At 44.9% G+C, this 21,166-nt stretch overlaps 1 protein-coding gene across 7 annotated transcripts in view; it reads left to right on the top strand.

Annotated features, from left to right (window-relative positions):
• Positions 1-21,166, top strand: part of LOC132391285 (rho GTPase-activating protein 20-like) — a 406,086-nt gene that overhangs the window by 380,038 nt on the left and 4,882 nt on the right. For all 7 annotated transcript variants that reach the window (XM_059964247.1, XM_059964246.1, XM_059964248.1 and 4 more), the window contains 4 exons: positions 10,356-10,534; positions 12,008-12,169; positions 14,893-15,002; positions 19,139-19,328. In XM_059964247.1, the coding sequence (XP_059820230.1) occupies positions 10,356-10,534; positions 12,008-12,169; positions 14,893-15,002; positions 19,139-19,328 (641 nt within the window). The remainder of the gene's footprint in view (positions 1-10,355; positions 10,535-12,007; positions 12,170-14,892; positions 15,003-19,138; positions 19,329-21,166) is intronic.

A 21,166-nucleotide genomic window follows, 5' to 3' on the forward strand; every position in this document is an offset into this window, starting at 1 on the left:
GACACTGATGCCCTCACAAACTGACTCTGATGCCCTCACACACTGACTCTGATGCCTTCACACACTCACACACTGACTCTGATGCCTTCACATACTCACACAGTTACTTTGATGCCTTCACACACTCACACACTGACTTTGATGCCTTCACTCACTCACACACTGACTCTGATGCCTTCACATACTCACACAGTTACTTTGATGCCTTCACACACTCACACACTGACTCTGATGCCTTCACTCACTCACACACTGACTCTGGGGCCTTCACACACTCACACACTGACTTTGATGCCTTCACACACTGACTCTGATGCCTTCACACACTCACACACTGACTCTGATGCCTTCACATACTCACACACTGACACTGATGCCCTCACACACTGACTCTGATGTCGTCACACTCTCACACACTGATTCTGATGCCTTCACACACTCACACACTGACTCTGATGCCCTCACACGCTGACACTGAGGTCTTCACACACTGACTCTGATGCCCTCACACACTGATTCTGATGCCTTCACACACTCACACACTGACTCTGGTGCCCTCACACACTGACTCTGGTGCCCTCACACTCTGACTCTGATGCCTTCACACACTCACACACTGACTCTGGTGCCCTCACACACTCACACACTGACTCTGGTGCCCTCACACTCTGACTCTGATGCCTTCACACACTCACACACTGACTCTGGTGCCTTCACCCACTCACACACTGACTCTGGTGCCCTCACACTCTGACTCTGATGCCTTCACACACTCACACACTGACTCTGGTGCCCTCACACACTCACACACTGACGCTGATGCCCTCACCAACTCACACTCTGACTCTGATGCCTTCACACACTCACACACTGACTCTGATGCCCTCACACTCTGACTGATGCCTTCACTCACTCGCACACTGACTCTGAGGTCTTCACACTCTGACTCTGATGCCTTCACACACTCACACACTGACTCTGATGCCCTCACACACTGACTCTGATGCCTTCACTCACTCGCACACTGACTCTGATGCCTTCACATACTCACACACTGACTCTGGTACCTTCACACACTGACTCTGATGCCTTCACATACTCACACAGTTACTTTGATGCCTTCACACACTCACACACTGACTCTGATGCCCTCACACTCTGACTGATGCCTTCACTCACTCGCACACTGACTCTGATGCCTTCACACACTGACTCTGATGTCTTCACACACTGACTCTGATCCCCTCACACACTGACTCTGGTGCCCTCACACACTAACACACTGACTCTGATGCCTTCACACACTAACACACTGACGCTGATGCCTTCACACACTCACACACTGACTCTGATGCCCTCACAAACTCACACTCTGACTCTGATGCCTTCACACACTCACACACTCACACACTGACTCTGATGCCTTCACACACTCACACACTAACTCTGATGTCTTCACACACTCACACACTGACTCTGATGCCCTCACACTCTGACTGATGCCATCACATACTCACACACTGACTCTGATGCCCTCACACACTCACACACTGACTCTGATGCCTTCACACACTCACACACTGACTTTGATGCCTTCACACACTCACACACTGACTCTGATGCCCTCACACTCTGACTGATGCCGTCACATACTCACACACTGACTCTGATGCCTTCACACACTCACACACTGACTCTGATGCCTTCACACAATCACACACTGACTCTGATGCCTGTACACACTCACACACTGACTCTGATGCCTGTACACACTGACTCTGATGCCCTCACACTCTGACTCTGGTGCCTTCACACTCTGACTCTGATGCCTTCACACACTCACAGACTGACTCTGATGCCTTCACACACTCACAGACTGACTCTGATGTCTTCACACACTCACACACTGACTCTGATGTCTTCACACACTCACACACTGAATCTGATGCCTTCACACACTCGCACCCTGACTCTAATGCCTACACACTGACTCTGATGCCCTCACACACTGACTCTGATGCCTTCACACACTCACACACTGACTCTGATGTCTTCACACACTCACACACTGACTCTGGTGCCTTCGCACACTCACACACTGACTCTGATGCCCTCACACACTGACTCTGATGCCTTCACACACTCACACACTGACTCTGGTACCTTCACACACTCACACACTGACTCTGATGCTTTCACACACTCACACACTGACTCTGATGCCTTCACACACTCACACACTGACTCTGGTACCTTCACACACTGACTCTGATGCCTTCACACACTCACACACTGACTCTGGTACCTTCACACGCTGACTCTGGTGCCTTCACCCACTGACACGCTGACTCTGATGCCTTAACTCACTGACTCTGGTACCTTCACACACTGACTCTGGTGCCTTCAAACACTGACTCTGATCCCCTCACACAGTGACTCTGATGTCGTCACACTCTGACACCCTGATTCAGATGCCTTCACCCACTCACACACTGACTCTGGCGCCCTCACACACTCACACACTGACTCTGATGTCGTCACACTCTCACACACTGATTCTGATGCCTTCACCCACTCACACACTGACTCTGGTGCCCTCACACGCTGACTCTGATGCCTTCACACACTCACACTCTGACTCTGATGCCTTCACACACTCACACACTGATTCTGGTGCCTTCACTCACTGACTCTGATGCCCTCACACACTGACTCTGATGCCTTCTCACTCTCACACACTGACTTTGATGCCTTCACACACTCACACACTGACTTTGATGCCTTCACACACTCACACACTGACTTTGATGCCTTCACACACTGACTCTGATGCCTTCACTCACTCACACACTGACTCTGGGGCCTTCACTCACTCACACACTGACTCTGATGCCTTCACTGACTCACACACTGACTCTGATGCCTTCACACACTCACACAATGACTTTGATGCCTTCACATACTCACACACTGACACTGATGCCCTCACACACTGACTCTGATGTCGTCACACTCTCACACACTGATTCTGATGCCTTCACACACTCACACACTGACTCTGATGCCTTCACCCACTCACACACTGACTCTGGTGCCCTCACACTCTGACTCTGATGCCTTCACACACTCACACACTGACTCTGATGCCTTCACACACTCACACACTGACTCTGGTGCCCTCACACACTGACTCTGGTCCCCTCACACACTGACTCTGGTGCCCTCACACTCTGACTCTGATGCCTTCACACACTCACACACTGACTCTGATGCCTTCACACACTCACACACTGACTCTGGTGCCCTCACACACTCACACACTGACTCTGGTGCCCTCACACACTGACTCTGGTGCCCTCACATACTCACACACTGACACTGATGCCCTCACACACTGACTCTGATGCCCTCACACACTGACTCTGATGCCCTCACACACTGACTCTGATGCCTTCACATACTCACACACTGACTCTGATGCCTTCACACACTCACACACTGACTCTGGTACCTTCAAACACTGACTCTGATCCCCTCACACAGTGACTCTGATGCCTTCACACACTCACACACTGACTCTGGTACCTTCAAACACTGACTCTGATCCCCTCACACACTGACTCTGATGCCTTCACACACTCACACACTGACTCTGGTACCTTCAAACACTGACTCTGATCCCCTCACACAGTGACTCTGATGTCGTCACACTCTGACACACTGATTCAGATGCCTTCACCCACTCACACACTGACTCTGGCGCCCTCACACACTCACACACTGACTCTGATGTCGTCACACTCTCACACACTGATTCAGATGCCTTCACCCACTCACACACTGACTCTGGCGCCCTCACACACTCACACACTGACTCTGATGTCGTCACACTCTCACACACTTATTCTGATGCCTTCACACCCTTTCACACTGACTCTGATGCTTTCACACACTCACACACTGACTCTGATGCCTGTACACACCGACTCTGATGCCTTCACACACTGACTCTGATGCCCTCACACACTGACTCTGATGCCCTCACACACTGACTCTGATGCCCTCACACTCTGACTCTGGCGCCCTCACACACTGACTCTGATGCCTTCACACACTGACTCTGATGCCTTCACACACTGACTCTGATGCCCTCACACACTGACTCTGATGCCTTCACAATCTCACACTCTGACTCTGATGCCTTCACACACTCACACACTGACGCTGATGCCCTCACACACTGACTCTGATGCCTTCACACACTGACTCTGATGCCTTCACACACTGACTCTGATGCCCTCACACAGTGACTCTGATGCTTTCACATACTCACACACTGACGCTGATGCCCTCACAAACTCACACACTGACTCTGATGCCTTCACATACTCACACACTGACGCTGATGCCCTCACAAACTCACACTCTGACTCTGATGCCTTCACACACTCACACACACTCTGATGCCCTCACACTCTGACTGATGCCTTCACTCACTCGCACACTGACTCTGAGGTCTTCACACACTGACTCTGATGCCTTCACTCACTCAGACACTGACTTTGTTGCCTTCAGATACTCACACACTGACACTGATGCCCTCACATACTGACTCTGATGTCTTCACACACTGACTCTGATCCCCTCACACACTGACTCTGGTGCCCTCACACACTAACACACTGACTCTGATGCCTTCACACACTAACACACTGACGCTGATGCCTTCACATACTCACACACTGACTCTGATGCCCTCACAAACTCACACTCTGACTCTGATGCCTTCACACACTCACACACTCACACACTGACTCTGATGCCTTCACACACTCACACACTGACTCTGATGCCCTCACACTCTGACTGATGCCGTCACATACTCACACACTGACTCTGATGCCCTCACACACTCACACACTGACTCTGATGCCTTCACACACTCACACACTGACTTTGATGCCTTCACACACTCACACACTGACTCTGATGCCCTCACACTCTGACTGATGCCGTCACATACTCACACACTGACTCTGATGCCTTCACACACTCACACACTGACTCTGATGCCTTCACACACTCACACACTGACTCTGATGCCTGTACACTCTGACTCTGATGCCCTCACACTCTGACTCTGGTGCCTTCACACTCTGACTCTGATGCCTTCACACACTCACAGACTGACTCTGATGTCTTCACACACTCACAGACTGACTCTGATGTCTTCACACACTCACACACTGAATCTGATGCCTTCACACACTCGCACCCTGACTCTAATGCCTACACACTGACTCTGATGCCCTCACACACTGACTCTGATGCCTTCACACACTCACACACTGACTCTGATGTCTTCACACACTCACACACTGACTCTGGTGCCTTCGCACTCTGACTCTGATGCCTTCACACACTCACACACTGACTCTGATGCCCTCACACACTGACTCTGATGCCTTCACACACTCACACACTGACTCTGATGCCTTCACACACTCACACACTGACTCTGGTACCTTCACACACTGACTCTGATGCCTTCACACACTGACTCTGATGCCTTCACACACTCACACACTGACTCTGGTACCTTCACACACTGACTCTGGTGCCTTCAAACACTGACTCTGATCCCCTCACACAGTGACTCTGATGTCGTCACACTCTGACACACTGATTCAGATGCCTTCACCCACTCACACACTGACTCTGGCGCCCTCACACACTCACACACTGACTCTGATGTCGTCACACTCTCACACACTGATTCAGATGCCTTCACCCACTCACACACTGACTCTGGCTCCCTCACACACTCACACACTGACTCTGATGTCGTCACACTCTCACACACTGATTCTGATGCCTTCACCCACTCACACACTGACTCTGGTGCCCTCACACGCTGACTCTGATGCCTTCACACACTCACACTCTGACTCTGATGCCTTCACACACTCACACACTAACTCTGATGCCCTCACACACTGACTCTGATGCCTTCACACACTCACACACTGACGCTGATGGCCTCACAAACTCACACTCTGACTCTGATGCCTTCACACACTCACACACTGACTCTGATGCCCTCACACTCTGACTGATGCCTTCACTCACTCGCACACTGACTTTGATGCCTTCACATACTCACACACTGACACTGATGCCCTCACACACTGACTCTGATGTCTTCACACACTGACTCTGATCCCCTCACACACTGACTCTGGTGCCCTCACATACTCACACACTGACGCTGATGCCTTCACACACTCACACACTGACTCTGATGCCCTCACAAACTCACACACTGACTCTGATGCCTTCACATACTCACACACTGACGCTGATTCCTTCACACACTCACACACTGACTCTGATGCCCTCACAAACTCACACTCTGACTCCGATGCCTTCACACACTCACACACTAACTCTGATGTCTTCACACACTCACACACTGACTCTGATGCCCTCACACTCTGACTGATGCCGTCACATACTCACACACTGACTCTGATGCCCTCACACACTCACACACTGACTCTGATGCCTGTACACACTGACTCTGGTTCCCTCACACTCTGACTCTGGTGCCTTCACACTCTGACTCTGATGCCTTCACACACTCACAGACTGACTCTGATGTCTTCACACGCTCACAGACTGACTCTGATGTCTTCACACACTCACACACTGAATTTGATGCCTTCACACACTGACTCTAATGCCTACACACTGACTCTGATGCCCTCACACACTGACTCTGATGCCTTCACACACTCACACACTGACTCTGATGTCTTCACACACTCACACACTGACTCTGGTGCCTTCGCACTCTGACTCTGATGCCTTCACACACTCACACACTGACTCTGATGCCCTCACACACTGACTCTGATGCCTTCACACACTCACACACTGACTCTGATGCCTTCACACACTCACACACTGATTCTGGTACCTTCACACACTGACCCTAATGCCCTCACACACTGACTCTGATGCTTTCACACACTCACACACTGACTCTGATGCCTTCACACACTCACACACTGACTCTGGTACCTTCACACACTCACACACTGACTCTGGTGCCTTCAAACACTGACTCTGATCCCCTCACACACTCACACACTGACTCTGAGGTCTTCACACACTGACTCTGATGCCCTCACACACTGACTCTGATGTCGTCACACTCTGACACACTGATTCAGATGCCTTCACCCACTCACACACTGACTCTGATGCCCTCACACTCTGACTCTGGCGCCCTCACACACTCACACACTGACTCTGATGTCGTCACACTCTCACACACTGATTCTGATGCCTTCACCCACTCACACACTGACTCTGATGATTTCACAAGATGGCTCTGATGCCTTCACACTCTGACTCTGATGCCTTCACCCACTCACACACTGACTCTGGTGCCCTCACACACTGACTCTGATGCCTTCACACACTCACACACTGATTCTGGTGCCTTCACTCACTGACTCTGATGCCTTCACACACTCACACACTAACTCTGATGCCCTCACACACTGACTCTCATGCCTTCACACAATCACACACTGACTCTGATGCCCTCACACACTGACTCTGATGCCTTCACACACTCACACACTGAATCAGATGCCTTCACACAATCACACACTGACTCTGATGCCCTCACACACTGACTCTGATGCCTTCACACACTCACACACTGACTCTGATGCCCTCACACACTGACTCTGATGCCTTCACACACTCACACACTGACTCTAATGCCTTCACACACTCACACTGAACTCTGATGCCCTCACACACTGACTCTGGTGACCACACACACTGACTCTGGTGCTTTCACACATCTGACTCTGGTACCTTCACCCACTCACACACTGACTCTGGTGCCTTCACACTGACTCTGATGCCTTCACACACTCACACCCTGAACTCTGATGATTTCACAAGCTGACTCTGATGCCCTCACACACTCACACACTGACTCTGATGCCTTCACACACTCACACACTGACTCTGGTGCCTTCACACACTGACTCTGATGCCCTCACACACTCACACACTGACTCTGATGCCTTCACACACTCACACACTGACTCTGGTGCCTTCACACACTGACTCTGATGCCCTCACACACTCACACACTGACACTCAGGCCTTCACACACTCACACACTGACACTGATGCTCTCCCACACTGACTCTGATGCCTTCACACACTCACACACTAACTCTGATGTCTTCACACACTCACACACTGACTCTGATGCCCTCACACTCTGACTGATGCCGTCACACACTCACACACTGACTCTGATGCCCTCACACACTGACTCTGATGCCTTCACACACTCACACACTGACTCTGATGCCTGTACACACTGACTCTGGTTCCCTCACACTCTGACTCTGGTGCCTTCACACTCTGACTCTGATGCCTTCACACACTCACAGACTGACTCTGATGTCTTCACACACTCACACACTGAATCTGATGCCTTCACACACTCACACACTGACTCTAATGCCTACACACTGACTCTGATGCCCTCACACACTGACTCTGATGCCTTCACACACTCACACACTGACTCTGATGCCTTCACACACTCACACACTGACTCTGGTACCTTCACACACTGACTCTGATGCTTTCACACACTCACACACTGATACTGATGCCCTCACACACTGACTCTGATGCCTTCACACACTCACACACTGATTCTGATGTCTTCACACACCCACACACTGACTCTGGTGCCTTCACACACTCACACACTGAACTCTGATGATTTCACAAGATGTCTCTGATGCCCTCACACACTGACTCTGATGCCCTCACACACTGACTCTGAGGTCGTCACACACTCACACACTGACTCTGGTGCCTTGACACACTGACCCTGATGCCTTCACACACTCACACACTGACTCTGATGCCTTCACACACTCACACACTGACTCTGATGCCCTCACACCCTGACTCTGATGTCGTCACACACTCACACACTAACTCTGATGCCTTCACACACTCACACACTGACTCTGATGCCCTCACACACTGACTCTGATGCCTTCACACACTCACACACTAACTCTGATGCCTTCACACACTCGCACACTGACTCTGATGCCTTCACACACTGACTCTGATGCCCTCACACACTGACTCTGATGCCCTCACACTCTGACACTGAGGTCTTCACACACTCACACACTGATTCCGGTGCCTTCACTCACTGACTCTGATGCCTTCACTCACTCACACACTGACACTGATGCCCTCACACACTGACTCTGATGTCGTCACACTCTCACACTCTGACTCTGATGCCTTCACACTCTCACACACTGACTCTGATGCCTTCACACACTGATTCTGGTGCCTTCACTCACTGACTCTGATGCCCTCACACACTGACTCTGATGCCTTCACACACTCACACACTGACTCTGATGTCTTCACACACTCACACACTGAATCTGATGCCTTCACACACTCACACACTGACTCTGATGCCCTCACACTCTGACTCTGATGCCTTCACACACTCACACACTGAGCTCTGGTGACCACACACACTGACTCTGGTGCTTTCACACATCTGACTCTGGTACCTTCACCCACTCACACACTGACTCTGATGCCCTCACACACTGACTCTGATGCCTTCACACACTCACACCCTGAACTCTGATGATTTCACGCACTGACTCTGATGCTTTCACTCACTCGCACACTGATACTGATGCGCTCACTCACTGACACGCTGACTCTGGTGCCTTCACACACTGTCTCTGATGCCCTCACTCACTGACTCTGATCCCCTCACACACTGACTCTGGTGCCTTCACACACTCACACACTGACTCTGGTGCCTTCACACACTCACACACTGACTCTGATGCCTTCATTCACTCGTACACTGACTCCTGTGCCTTCCCACACTGACTCTGGTACAAGCCTAGCTCCTCCTGCTCTTCTGCCAACAAGCAACGAGGGTAGACCTGCAGTATTCGAAGTTCTTAATGTCCAGCCTTGTTTTATGATTGTAAAATAAAGATATTTAAGAAAGTCAAAAACACCTTTGGTCAGCCCTGGAAAAGATGCTGCATCTGAATGTGCCGCCCTGAAACAAATTATTTCTTACAGCACATCTATCAAATCATACAGTAGCACCTAGCCATCAAGATGTTAACAATCGTGCAATTTTTTAAGTAACATTAGCAACTTTTACAGGCGAGTGTGAGAATATGATTTGCAGATGATGTTTTCAATAAGATTGTTTTACCTTTTGCTATTTTTTATTCTTTCCATAGATCCAAGTCAAAAGCAATGCAAAAGGAAAAGATCAATTATGAACTGGGCTTTCAGGCGTGGTTCTGGCATTCATTTAGAAAACACGTCTACATCGCATACTGCCATAACTCCAAGAGGACTATTCGGCCTTCCTCTTTCAACCATTTGTGAAAGTGACAATTTCCCAAAGCCTATTATGGTAAGTGACAAATGTCTATATAACAGGGAGGAAAGACAATTTATCATCTCTCCGTTTTATTATGTGTCATTCTGCCGGGTTCCAAGGTAGAAGGAAGATAATTCTTGAGAGAATTTTTTTGCTCATTAAAGAGGTAAACTCTTAATAATACAGGAGCAATATCATTATGACATTTGATTAATGTGCAAATTGGGTGTTACTGTTTTATTTGTAATGAATGAAAAGAAATTCCATCTTGTGTTTCATTGACAGCCTACGTTCTTTATCATGTAATTTCCTCGTAATAGTTCTGTCATGGGTCAGGGAGGAACTAATGGAGATGGAACTTGAACTTCCATGTTGTTTCCCTGGATGTGAATCCAACATCTCGTGTGGAACTATTTCCTTGGAACCCAAGAAGAAGGAAATAGTAGCTGTTAATGTGCATGGAAACTCCAAAAGGCAGAAATTGGATAATGACCGATGACCATTTTAAGTTGTTGTTCAAGAGATAACAATTTCTGGAACACAAGAAAGGCTCCAAATATAGATCCATCTGTGTTGAGTTCACTACTCCGAATACTGATTAGAAGTACAAAGTTTGTACATTATAGTTTAAAAACAAGCTTAGATGATCGTCATTATTTATTGAGATACAGCGAGGAATCAGCCATTCGGCCCTTTTATCAGCACTACCCAGCAACCCTCAATTTAACCCTAACCTCACAGGACGATCTACCATGACCAATTAACCTGCAAACCAGTACATCTCTGAACTGTGGGAGGAAAACAGAGCACCTGGAGGAAACCCACATAAAAGTCATGTAAAGTAAATAAGTGACTATCAAAGGCTCCTGTATTTAGAATTGTGAATTTTGTTCTTATAATTACAAAGGGTAATATTATTGAATCCTGAATGATTCATTTTGATTGAATAAAAAATGCAAGTACACAGTAATTAAAGAGAAACTTTATTCATTGACCTTTCACTAATTTCTAAACACTAATCTGATGTATAATTCAATGATTATGTATATAAATTAAATATAATTGATTTTTCAAGGTGAATAAGGCATTTGGTGGCATAAGAGTCGAGAACAGCATAATTAAAGATATGGAAATGATCTTTATAATGATTAAATTCAGTTTCAGTCCAACATGATAACTTAAGCAATCTTATTCACAGTGAGAAAACATTTAGGATTGAAATTAAGCTAATGGGCTTGGCTTTCCAGTCTGTAATCACAATCTGTTGTTCAACCTAATTGAGGTAATGGACAACATTTTAGCTGAGAGAATGAAAACTGATAGGGAGGTAGACTTGGTTGTTATAAATGAAATCCAAATGTCAGCCATCAGATGTCTTCCCTGTGTAAAATTAAATGTCTGTACATTATCAATGCCAGATATAGGTATTAGTTGAATTGTATTAGTGGGTTATAGGGAGATTCAGATACCCCTCGTGATTCCTTTACTTTCTTCTTGACATTTCAGGATATGCTCTTCTTTTTATTTCATGAAGGACCATACACCAGGGGCATTTTCAGACGTTCTGCAAATGCTAAATCCTGCAAAGAATTGAAGGAGAAGCTGAATGCTGGAGCTGAAGTGCACTTGGCCAGTGAATCTGTGTTTGTGACTGCTGCAGTGTTCAAAGTATGTGCGCACACAAAATCCTTTATTTCCATTTTTAGAGTGAAGGTGAATCTTAATGATAAATCGACATTGAGTAGCTTGAGGTAAAGTGGCTGTGAACAACAGTGATCGGTAAAAACATGGGATTTGCACTGATCGTTTTGAATACTAACCTCCCATTTGCAAAAGAGTAAAAACCGACAAGGTAAGGCAAAGCCAGTTGATTCTCTGTTGGAAGGAAAATTCCCCATCGGGGGACAAATACTTGATGTCAGTTAGGAACGCATGGACATAAGAAACAGCAGAATCTGTCCCCATATTCATTTGAACTGGTTTCCATAAGATCCTGGTTGATCCTCCAACCTCTCCTCTTTAACCCCTGGTTAACACCTCCAACACCTGGTTCCTATATTCTTTGATTACCTTAGATATAAGAGTGATGACGTTTGAGCTGGAAGATCAGTATGACCTTTTTGAATGGCAAAGCAGAATTAAGGGGTGAAGTTGCCTACTCACCTTTCTTTTCCTTTTGACGTTAGCATCCAAAGTTTTATCAATTTCAGCCTTGGTTATACTGGGGAACTGAACCATAATAACCAACATTACTGAATCTTGAATAGTCACAAGCCCTCAGTCAAGAAATTTCTCCTCAGTTCAGTCCTAAATGGACCTCCTGGCATTGGTTTGTGTACCCTATTCTACACTTCACAAGAGGGACAAACATTCTACAGCATAGTCAATATTAAAAACATTCTGACTTATTCACTGCTATGCAAATAAGTCTTTAAAAATGGCTTTTGTGGACCCACTTATTTAAACTCGTGCAGAAGTGTCCACAAGGAGCCTTTTATGCAGATGTAGTTATGTATTTTGATCACTTTCCACTTCTTTTACTGCATCTCTTTGGAAATGTTGAATTGAAGTGGTGCAGTGAAAATTTCCTGCTGCAAGTGAACAGCTTTCATCATCACGGAATTGAAAGTGTGAGGTGACGTGTCCATTAAGGAGAGTCATGTCCATTTCTGATTCACTGACACAAACCTGGGCAAGTTGGCACTCCAGATATTAAGCCATAATTCCCTTCATTTTGCAATCAGAAGTGTGCTATTTTTAAAAGGTTAATTGGGCAACTTGATCAATGTGGATGAGTTTGTGACTTCAAAAATGGTCAAGACTTATTTTTGTGTGAGGGTTGTTAGCAGCATCAGGGTATTCACCCTCATTATGTTCTATAAGACAGACGAGCGGAATTAGCCCACTCCATCCATCGAGTCTCTTCTGCCATTCGCTCATGGCTGATTTATAACCCCTCTCATTCCTATTCTCCTGCCTTCTCACTGTAACTTTTGATGCCCTGATTAATCAAGAACCTATCAATCTCTGCTTTAAATATACCCTATTATTTGGACTCCATTGCCACCTGTGTCAATGAATTCCAAAAATTCACAACCTTCTGGCTAAAGCACTTCCTCCTCATCTCTGTTCTAAAGTTGACAGCTGATAGATTTTAGAATAGTTTCACAGTGTCATAATTAATTTCCCATTAGTAGTGGACACACAGGTTGAGGCTAAGCTGGCAGGACAGCTACTTGAAATATTTATAATAACTTCACTAGTCCAATGTTACCTCATTCTAACCCAAGACACTCCAGAGCTAGGTTGTTGCAGTGCTTCAAAAATCAGCATTTCACCTTTTGCTGCATGAGGTTGGGACTGAATGGTGTGCCGAATCTGCGATGATAGATTGATATTTTGAGAGTGAGTAGAGGGTGACTCCTATCTCACCATTTGAACATATACTTACTAAATCATCTTGTATGAAAAGTCCCAATTAATCAACTTCATAAGGTTCCTCCATTCTCCTCCACTGCCTTGAAGAAGAAGGTGACTAGGTCACAGGGAAAGGAAGGCAAATGTGGAAAGCTAGAATTTAATAAAATATTATAGGAATGAATCACTTTTAGATTTTCCATTTTATCAGCTGTATAAAGAACACTTATCAGTCTGTTCAAATAATTCTGACAAAGCAGAATAAATCTCTGAATGATGTTAAGCAGTTAAGTGGAATCAATATTAAAAAAGATAATTCAAGTTAGGAAGGGCAAAATTGTTCATTATATCTTGTTCACATTTCTTGGCACACGTCCATTATAAACACTTCCCTACTGCTTGTGAAGATATGCCTGTAAAAAATGAGTCACAGCATGCTTCATTATATGGAAACAAAGTTACTTAAAATAAATCAACAAATAAAATAAAGCAAATATCATTGATAATTTTTTCTGATTACTGGACTTCATGAAAGTTTTAGTAAATCAACAGTGGTAAGAATTTCAATTGACTTGAAAAAATTGGGACAAATTTAGTTTGATCACAACAAGTGGTTCAGGCAGGAAATGCATCCTGAATAATCTGGGAAAATATCAATGTGAGTGTGATGTGGGGAGTCAATGTCTAACTTTGCCCATCCTCCAGGAGAGAGCAAACCGTGTCAGATAGCAACTGTGAATATGGTTAATTCTAGTGCTAGTGGCAGTGCAAGAGTAAGTGAGGGTGGCAGAGTATGTGATCCTCTGGCTGGGCACTGAGAATCAGTGAAATTCAGTGCAGTCCACAGAAATCACTCCTTCAATGATTGATTGGTACTTTGAACAGATCCAAAATAAAACCAAAAACAAGTGCTTCAGTCACAAACTTTTGAGTACTTCCTCTGGAATATATTTTTTTCTCCATTACAAACTCAGGACTTCCTTCGAAATATTCCTGGTAGCATATTTTCCTCAGACTTGTATGACAACTGGATGGCAGCAATGGAAAGGAACAGCCGTGAAGAAAAGATAAAGGAAATTCAGAGGTTAGTAAAGCATTTAAAGGGTGACTGGGGGAGGTTGGTGAAATGCAGCATCTATGGCAGGGAATAAGCAGTCAATGATCTGGACTGAGACACAGGGTGGATTAGTATAAAAATAATCTTTTCTTCTCCCATTGATGCAGAGATTAACAATTAATGCAGAGAATTGCTCAAGAAATTAACTAATGTTATAAAGCTTCTTCAATCGGTAAATTTAATGTCAGAGAAATGTAGACAATATGCATCCTGAAATTCTTTTCTTCTTTCTTCTTTTCTTATTTTATTTTAATTAATAAGTTTTAATATAAATACCTATGCAATCAAAGAGAAATATTAGAATTGATTTATTGGCTATTTTAAAATGAGGTCTGTTTTTAGAGAAAATAATGGGTAATTAAGATTAAAGAAAGACCACTGTAGTAACTGGGAAAGACTGTGGCTTGGTGTAGGTAGCATCTCTATTCTTCCTGCTGGATCTAACTTCTTGCATCTCCATCCAGCTATGGAGTTCTAGACACAGCACAGTTACATTTAAATCAGGCTCCCAACTGTACAGTACAAGCTGAGATAGAAACTTATCATTTGGATTCAAGCTGGGGCCAGGCTGTCATGGGGGTGTAGTGTAGAGTGAATCTGGGATGTGGTGAAGTCTGGGAATGTACTGTAATTATAAAGTTACAGTACCTTGTAAAATTACTCAGCTCCCAACCTATTGTTCACATAAGTAAGTATTATAACCAGGGGGTTTGATCAATTTAACTGAGAATTTTAATTTGCTGATCAGATGCTCCTTTTTTCACAGTGGGTCCCAAAAAAACATGGAAAATTGTAAAGCATGAAAAACTAAAAATTCACAAACTGAAATGTTAGCCATTCCAAAATACTCATTCCCCTTTGCTCAGTCTTTAGTTGAACCACTTCTCGCAGCTATTACTGTCAGTGGTCTTTTTGGCTAAGTCTCTATTAACTTTGCACAACATGATGGAGCAAGATTTGTCCATTCCTCCTTGTAAAATTGCTCAAGTTGTGCCAAGTTAGCTAAGGAGTGGCAATGGACGGCATTTTGAGGTCTTGCCGGAGGGTTTGATCAGGTTAAGATCAGGACTCTGACTGGGCCGCTCGGACATCAATTTTTAATTTGAAGCCATTCAGTGGTTGCTCTGGTCATTGTCCTGCTGAAACACAAGCTTCCTCCCCAGTTTAAAATTACTTGCAGAGGCTAGCAGGTTTTTATTCAGGATCTCTCTGTATTTAGCAGCTTTCGTCTTCCCAATGATCCTGACCAGATTTCCAGTCCCTGCTACTGAAAAGCATCCCCAGAGCCTAATGCTGCCTCCATCATACTTTAAAGTAGGGACAGTGTTAACTGGCTGATACACAGTATTTGATTTACACCATGTGTACCAGTTAGTGTTGAAAACAAGAAGTCCTATTTTAGTGTCATCTGACCACAAGACCTTCTTCCATCTCTTTACAGTATCTTCTAAGTGACACTGAGACTTTGCAAAGTCTTACAGGCAAGAATATGCTTTTTTTAGCCAGGGCTTCTTCCTTACTAATCTTCCATAAATACTTTTTTTGTGCAAAGCTAAAGATTGTTGGCCATGAACTTCATCTCCAGTTGCAGCCACTGACTTCTTCAGCTCACTGAAAGTGACTGTTGGCATCAGAGTAGCCTCTTACAAGTACCATTCTTCTCTGATGACTAAGTTTAGAGGGTGGCCTGACCTAGGCAGGGTGGCTACAATTTCATATTTTTTCTACTTTTCACAATGGACTGCACTGATCTCCAAGGTACGTTCAGTGCCTTTGAGATGGTCCTGTACCCTTCCCTGGATTTGTGTTTTTTTATTATTATTTCCCTGACTTGCCTTGATGTTGCCTGGCCTGCTGAGTTCCTCCAGCATTTTGTATGTGATACTTTTGTTTTTTTTTATCTTGGTTTGGTCTGTTGAAAATCTACCATACTGTTGGACCTTACAGAGACGGGGTATTTATTCAGGTGATCCTCCAATCTTCTACATCAACAAATTGGGTGAGTTGGTTAGGTAGTATACAGTATATTGCACCTGAGGAAAGTTAGCGTAGTAATTACAAAGGGGATGAATATTTTTTCACCCTCACAATTTTGGTTTTTTTTTAAGATTTTTTAGCAAATTGTTGACAAGTTTTGGAATTTTTCCTTTGACTTGACGTGATGCACAATGTTTTGTAGACTAGCTCAAATCCTACTTCAATATATTTTAAATTTGAAAATGAGACAGTAAGATTTGCAAACAATTGTGGGGGCTGAATACTTTTCCAAGGCACTGTTGTTATAATTTAATATAGAGAAGTACAGAGAGGAGTAAATCTTTCTGTATTGGGTAGTGCCAAAAAGGTTTTGGACCATCTGATTTAGACAGATGTCTAAGGGTGGAAGCTTAGAGTTGAGTAGCATTTGGAGAAATGATTATACATTGTTGAAGCCAATGCCTCAGTGAGAGAATAGTTGGTAATGGGAAAGCAACAGAGTGTGATGGGAGAAAGTCAGGATGGCTGAAATCTGTGAACTATTTGTCAAAAGTTTATCCAAAAGATAACTAACTTCTAAAATAATATCTACTTTACCCTAACATAGTAAAACACACGAAGGTGCTTTAAAGAAATATTAAACAACATTTGACATTTAGTCATATGGAAAGATTTAAGAGTGTCCTACAGGAATAACTCCAAAAAGGGAGAGTTTGAGGGAAGGGAAAGTTTAGGAATGTGTTCCAGAACTTGCAACTGTGCGGCAGAAGGTCTAGATGATGGTGGCAAAGAAATGATGAGTAGGGATGCACAAGGGCCCAAACTGGAGATTTCAGTTAAAGTTAGTTACAGTAGCAATATATCAGTGGGAAATTGTAAAAGAGGAGTTAAACTTTGTCTGCTCCATGTGACCTTTGGTTTGAAACTAAAAGGAGATTCCACTAACTTTCTTTCAAAGATCAAATTTATTATCAAAGAAGGTATACCATATACAATCCTGAGTTTCATTTTCCTGCAGGCACTCACCAAACAAAGAAACACAATAGATTTCACAAAACAAAAATGCACAACAAAGACCAGCAGAAATCCAATGTGCAAAAGAGGATAAATCAGGCAAATAGTAAAAAAAAGTAAACAAGTAACGCATGGAGCAGGAACTGCAGAGTCTCTGAAAGTGAATAAATTGTCATTTATTTTGTTGCAGCTGTTTTAAAGTTAAGAATTATATAACATTTATACATAAAAGAACTTTACAACAGTGAAACTGACACTGCAACTAAATAGTTTGGTTTTTACATTAGAATTTTCTATAAAATTGGAGGCTATATGTCAGCTCCAGTAGTGGCAGAACCACATTTAACCTTGACAAAAAGCTGGGGAGAGTGATCTTTCTTTCTCTGCGGTGAGGATTTCCCTATGTGTAGCATTACATACCTTCTGTCAGACACTTGTTGCTGAGCAGCTGCAGAGTTCCTCAGTAGTGACATTTTCGAACAGACTGAGTTGTAATTGGAGTTGGATTGTGGCCCGATCAATTGTACTTACTACCTGCATCTGTAATGTCTTCTATCTCCAAGCACACCATTGAAGCTGACACCTCCTGATGTGATTGTGATTCAGCCACTGGAGAACCGAAGCTGGTAGATGCAAAAGGTCTTTATTGAATACAAACATATCTTCTGGAAATCTATTTCTCCTTTCCTGACACTTCGTTCTGAGTACAAAACACCAGACGTCCAACATGAACTACTTTTATTACATTGGATATACAGACAGAATATTAAATAACAAAAACTCATGTGCTGAATTGTGTATTACTGTCAGTAATATATCTTTAGCAATCTCTTCATGGGGCTTGCAATGAGGGCTAATTAACTGGAACCTTTATTTATTGTCTTTCCCTACATTGTTACAATGATACACAATCACATATCCCTCACCCAGTGACTAGATTTATGCTCTTAAAATATCATTGGACATTATGCAGTTTTATGGGGTCACGTTCTTGTTTGAAATAACTTGCAACTTCCCCATTCCCACCCTGAATAATCTCTAACACTCTATCATGGAACAGTATCAACCAACGTGTGTTTCAGTTTTCTGTTTTTGTTCCTTATTTTCCTCAGATTGCTAGACCAACTTCCAAGACTGAATACCCTCCTTCTGCATTATGTGTTTGGCGTGCTTCACAAAATTGAGCAGCAGGCTGAGGAAAACCAAATGAATGCCTTCAACTTGGCGGTGTGCATAGCACCCAGCATCCTGTGGCCTTCCGCTCTCTGCAGCCCTGAGACAGAGTGCAAGTCCACAAAAAAGGTAACAGGCTGTTACTGCAACAGTAAAATAATCATGAGGTGGGGTGCAAGGTGTTTCAAGTAACAATGCTTTCAATGCGAATAACACTGCTACGTTCTCAACCTTCACGTTAATTTGTTCTTAGCTGTCACAATCTTAACGAAACCCAGCTTAAGTGGATGACATCTTCCTTGTTTGTAGCATGAGTCACACAGAGTAGAAAGAACTGCTTCGCTATTACTATTGAACCTAGGAGAACGGAAAAAGAAAGCTGATTTCAGCAGGTCAATTTGAATTTGTGCTACAATCTAAATATTAAAGAAATGGCCAATGTGTTGATTGTAGATGTGATTTGGTTCCTTATTTAATAAACACACAAGAATGGGACCACTCCAATCACCAAGCATTCTGTTATCTGCCTTGAAATGACTACTGCAGATTTCCTTGATGGTACCAACCTCAGCCCAACAGTTGGGTATGAGACAATAGTTTGAGATTCCCAATCCTCTCTGATATCTATGTAATATTCCTTTGTGGGATGATGTAGGAACAAAAGTAATAAAGTGGCTGTGTGTGTGCATGAATACTGACGTATCTGTGGGTAGGAATTTCTATGCTTTATTTAAAGATTTCTCTTGCTCTCCTTCAGATGCTTAATAGGGTCAATACTAAATCATGAGGGTGTCAGGCCCGTGCAACAACTTACTGCTGTACCCACACTTTGGGTGGGTAGAGATGATGGGAGGAGGGGCTTTTTCCTGTGTTATACGCGTGGATCATTGCCGGGGTGGGGAGGGATGGTGGGAGGAGGGGCTTTTTCCTGTGTTATACAGGTGGATCATTGCCGGGGTGGGGAGGGATGGTGGGAGGAGGGGCTTTTTCCTGTGATATACGCGTGGATCATTGCCGGGGTGGGGAGGGATGGTGGGAGGAGGGGCTTTTTCCTGTGTTATACACATGGATCATTGCCAGGGCAGGGAGGGATGGTGGGAGGAGGGGCTTTTTGCTGTGTTATACACATGGATCATTGCCGGGGCGGGGAGGGTGGTGGGAGGAGGGGCTTTTTCCTGTGTTATACACGTGGATCATTGCCGGGGTGGGGAGGGATGGTGGGAAGAGGGGCTTTTTCCTGTGTTATACAGGTGGGTCATTGCCGGGGCGGGGAGGGATGGTGGGAGGAGGGGCTTTTTCCTGTGTTATACACGTGGATCATTGCCGGGGTGGGGAGGGATGGTGGGAGGAGGGGCTTTTTCCTGTGTTATACAGGTGGATCATTGCCGGGGCGGGGAGGGATGGTGGGAGGAGGGGCTTTTTCCTGTGTTATACAGGTGGATCATTGCCGGGGTGGGGAGGGATGGTGGGAGGAGGGGCTTTTTCCTGTGTTATACAGGTGGATCATTGCCGGGGCGGGGAGGGATGGTGGGAGGAGGGGCTTTTTCCTGTGTTATACAGGTGGATCATTGCCGGGGTGGGGAGGGATGGTGGGAGGAGGGGCTTTTTCCTGTGTTATACAGATGGATCATTGCCGGGGTGGGGAGGGATGGTGGGAGGAGGGGCTTTTTCCTGTGTTATACCGATGGATCATTGCCGGGGTGGGGAGGGATGGTGGGAGGAGGGGCAGGTGTGGATGGGGAATATCTGCTACATAACATCTCTTTCATGTGAGCACAACCCTAGTTCTCATTGTCACAGATTTTGACCATTCAAGACAATGAGAAGCATGCCTATTGTTCAAGCAACTAACACGAAATTGCTTTGGGATTTTTAGTACCTGACCTTTCAAGCATGTTGCCTGAAGCATTTTTTCCAAGAAGTCTCTTCCTGTTTTGACAGCGTTCTGCTGGTGGAGACTGTGTGGG

This window comes from Hypanus sabinus, chromosome 3 (assembly GCF_030144855.1).
Source record: "Hypanus sabinus isolate sHypSab1 chromosome 3, sHypSab1.hap1, whole genome shotgun sequence".
NCBI classification, from domain to species: domain Eukaryota; kingdom Metazoa; phylum Chordata; class Chondrichthyes; order Myliobatiformes; family Dasyatidae; genus Hypanus; species Hypanus sabinus.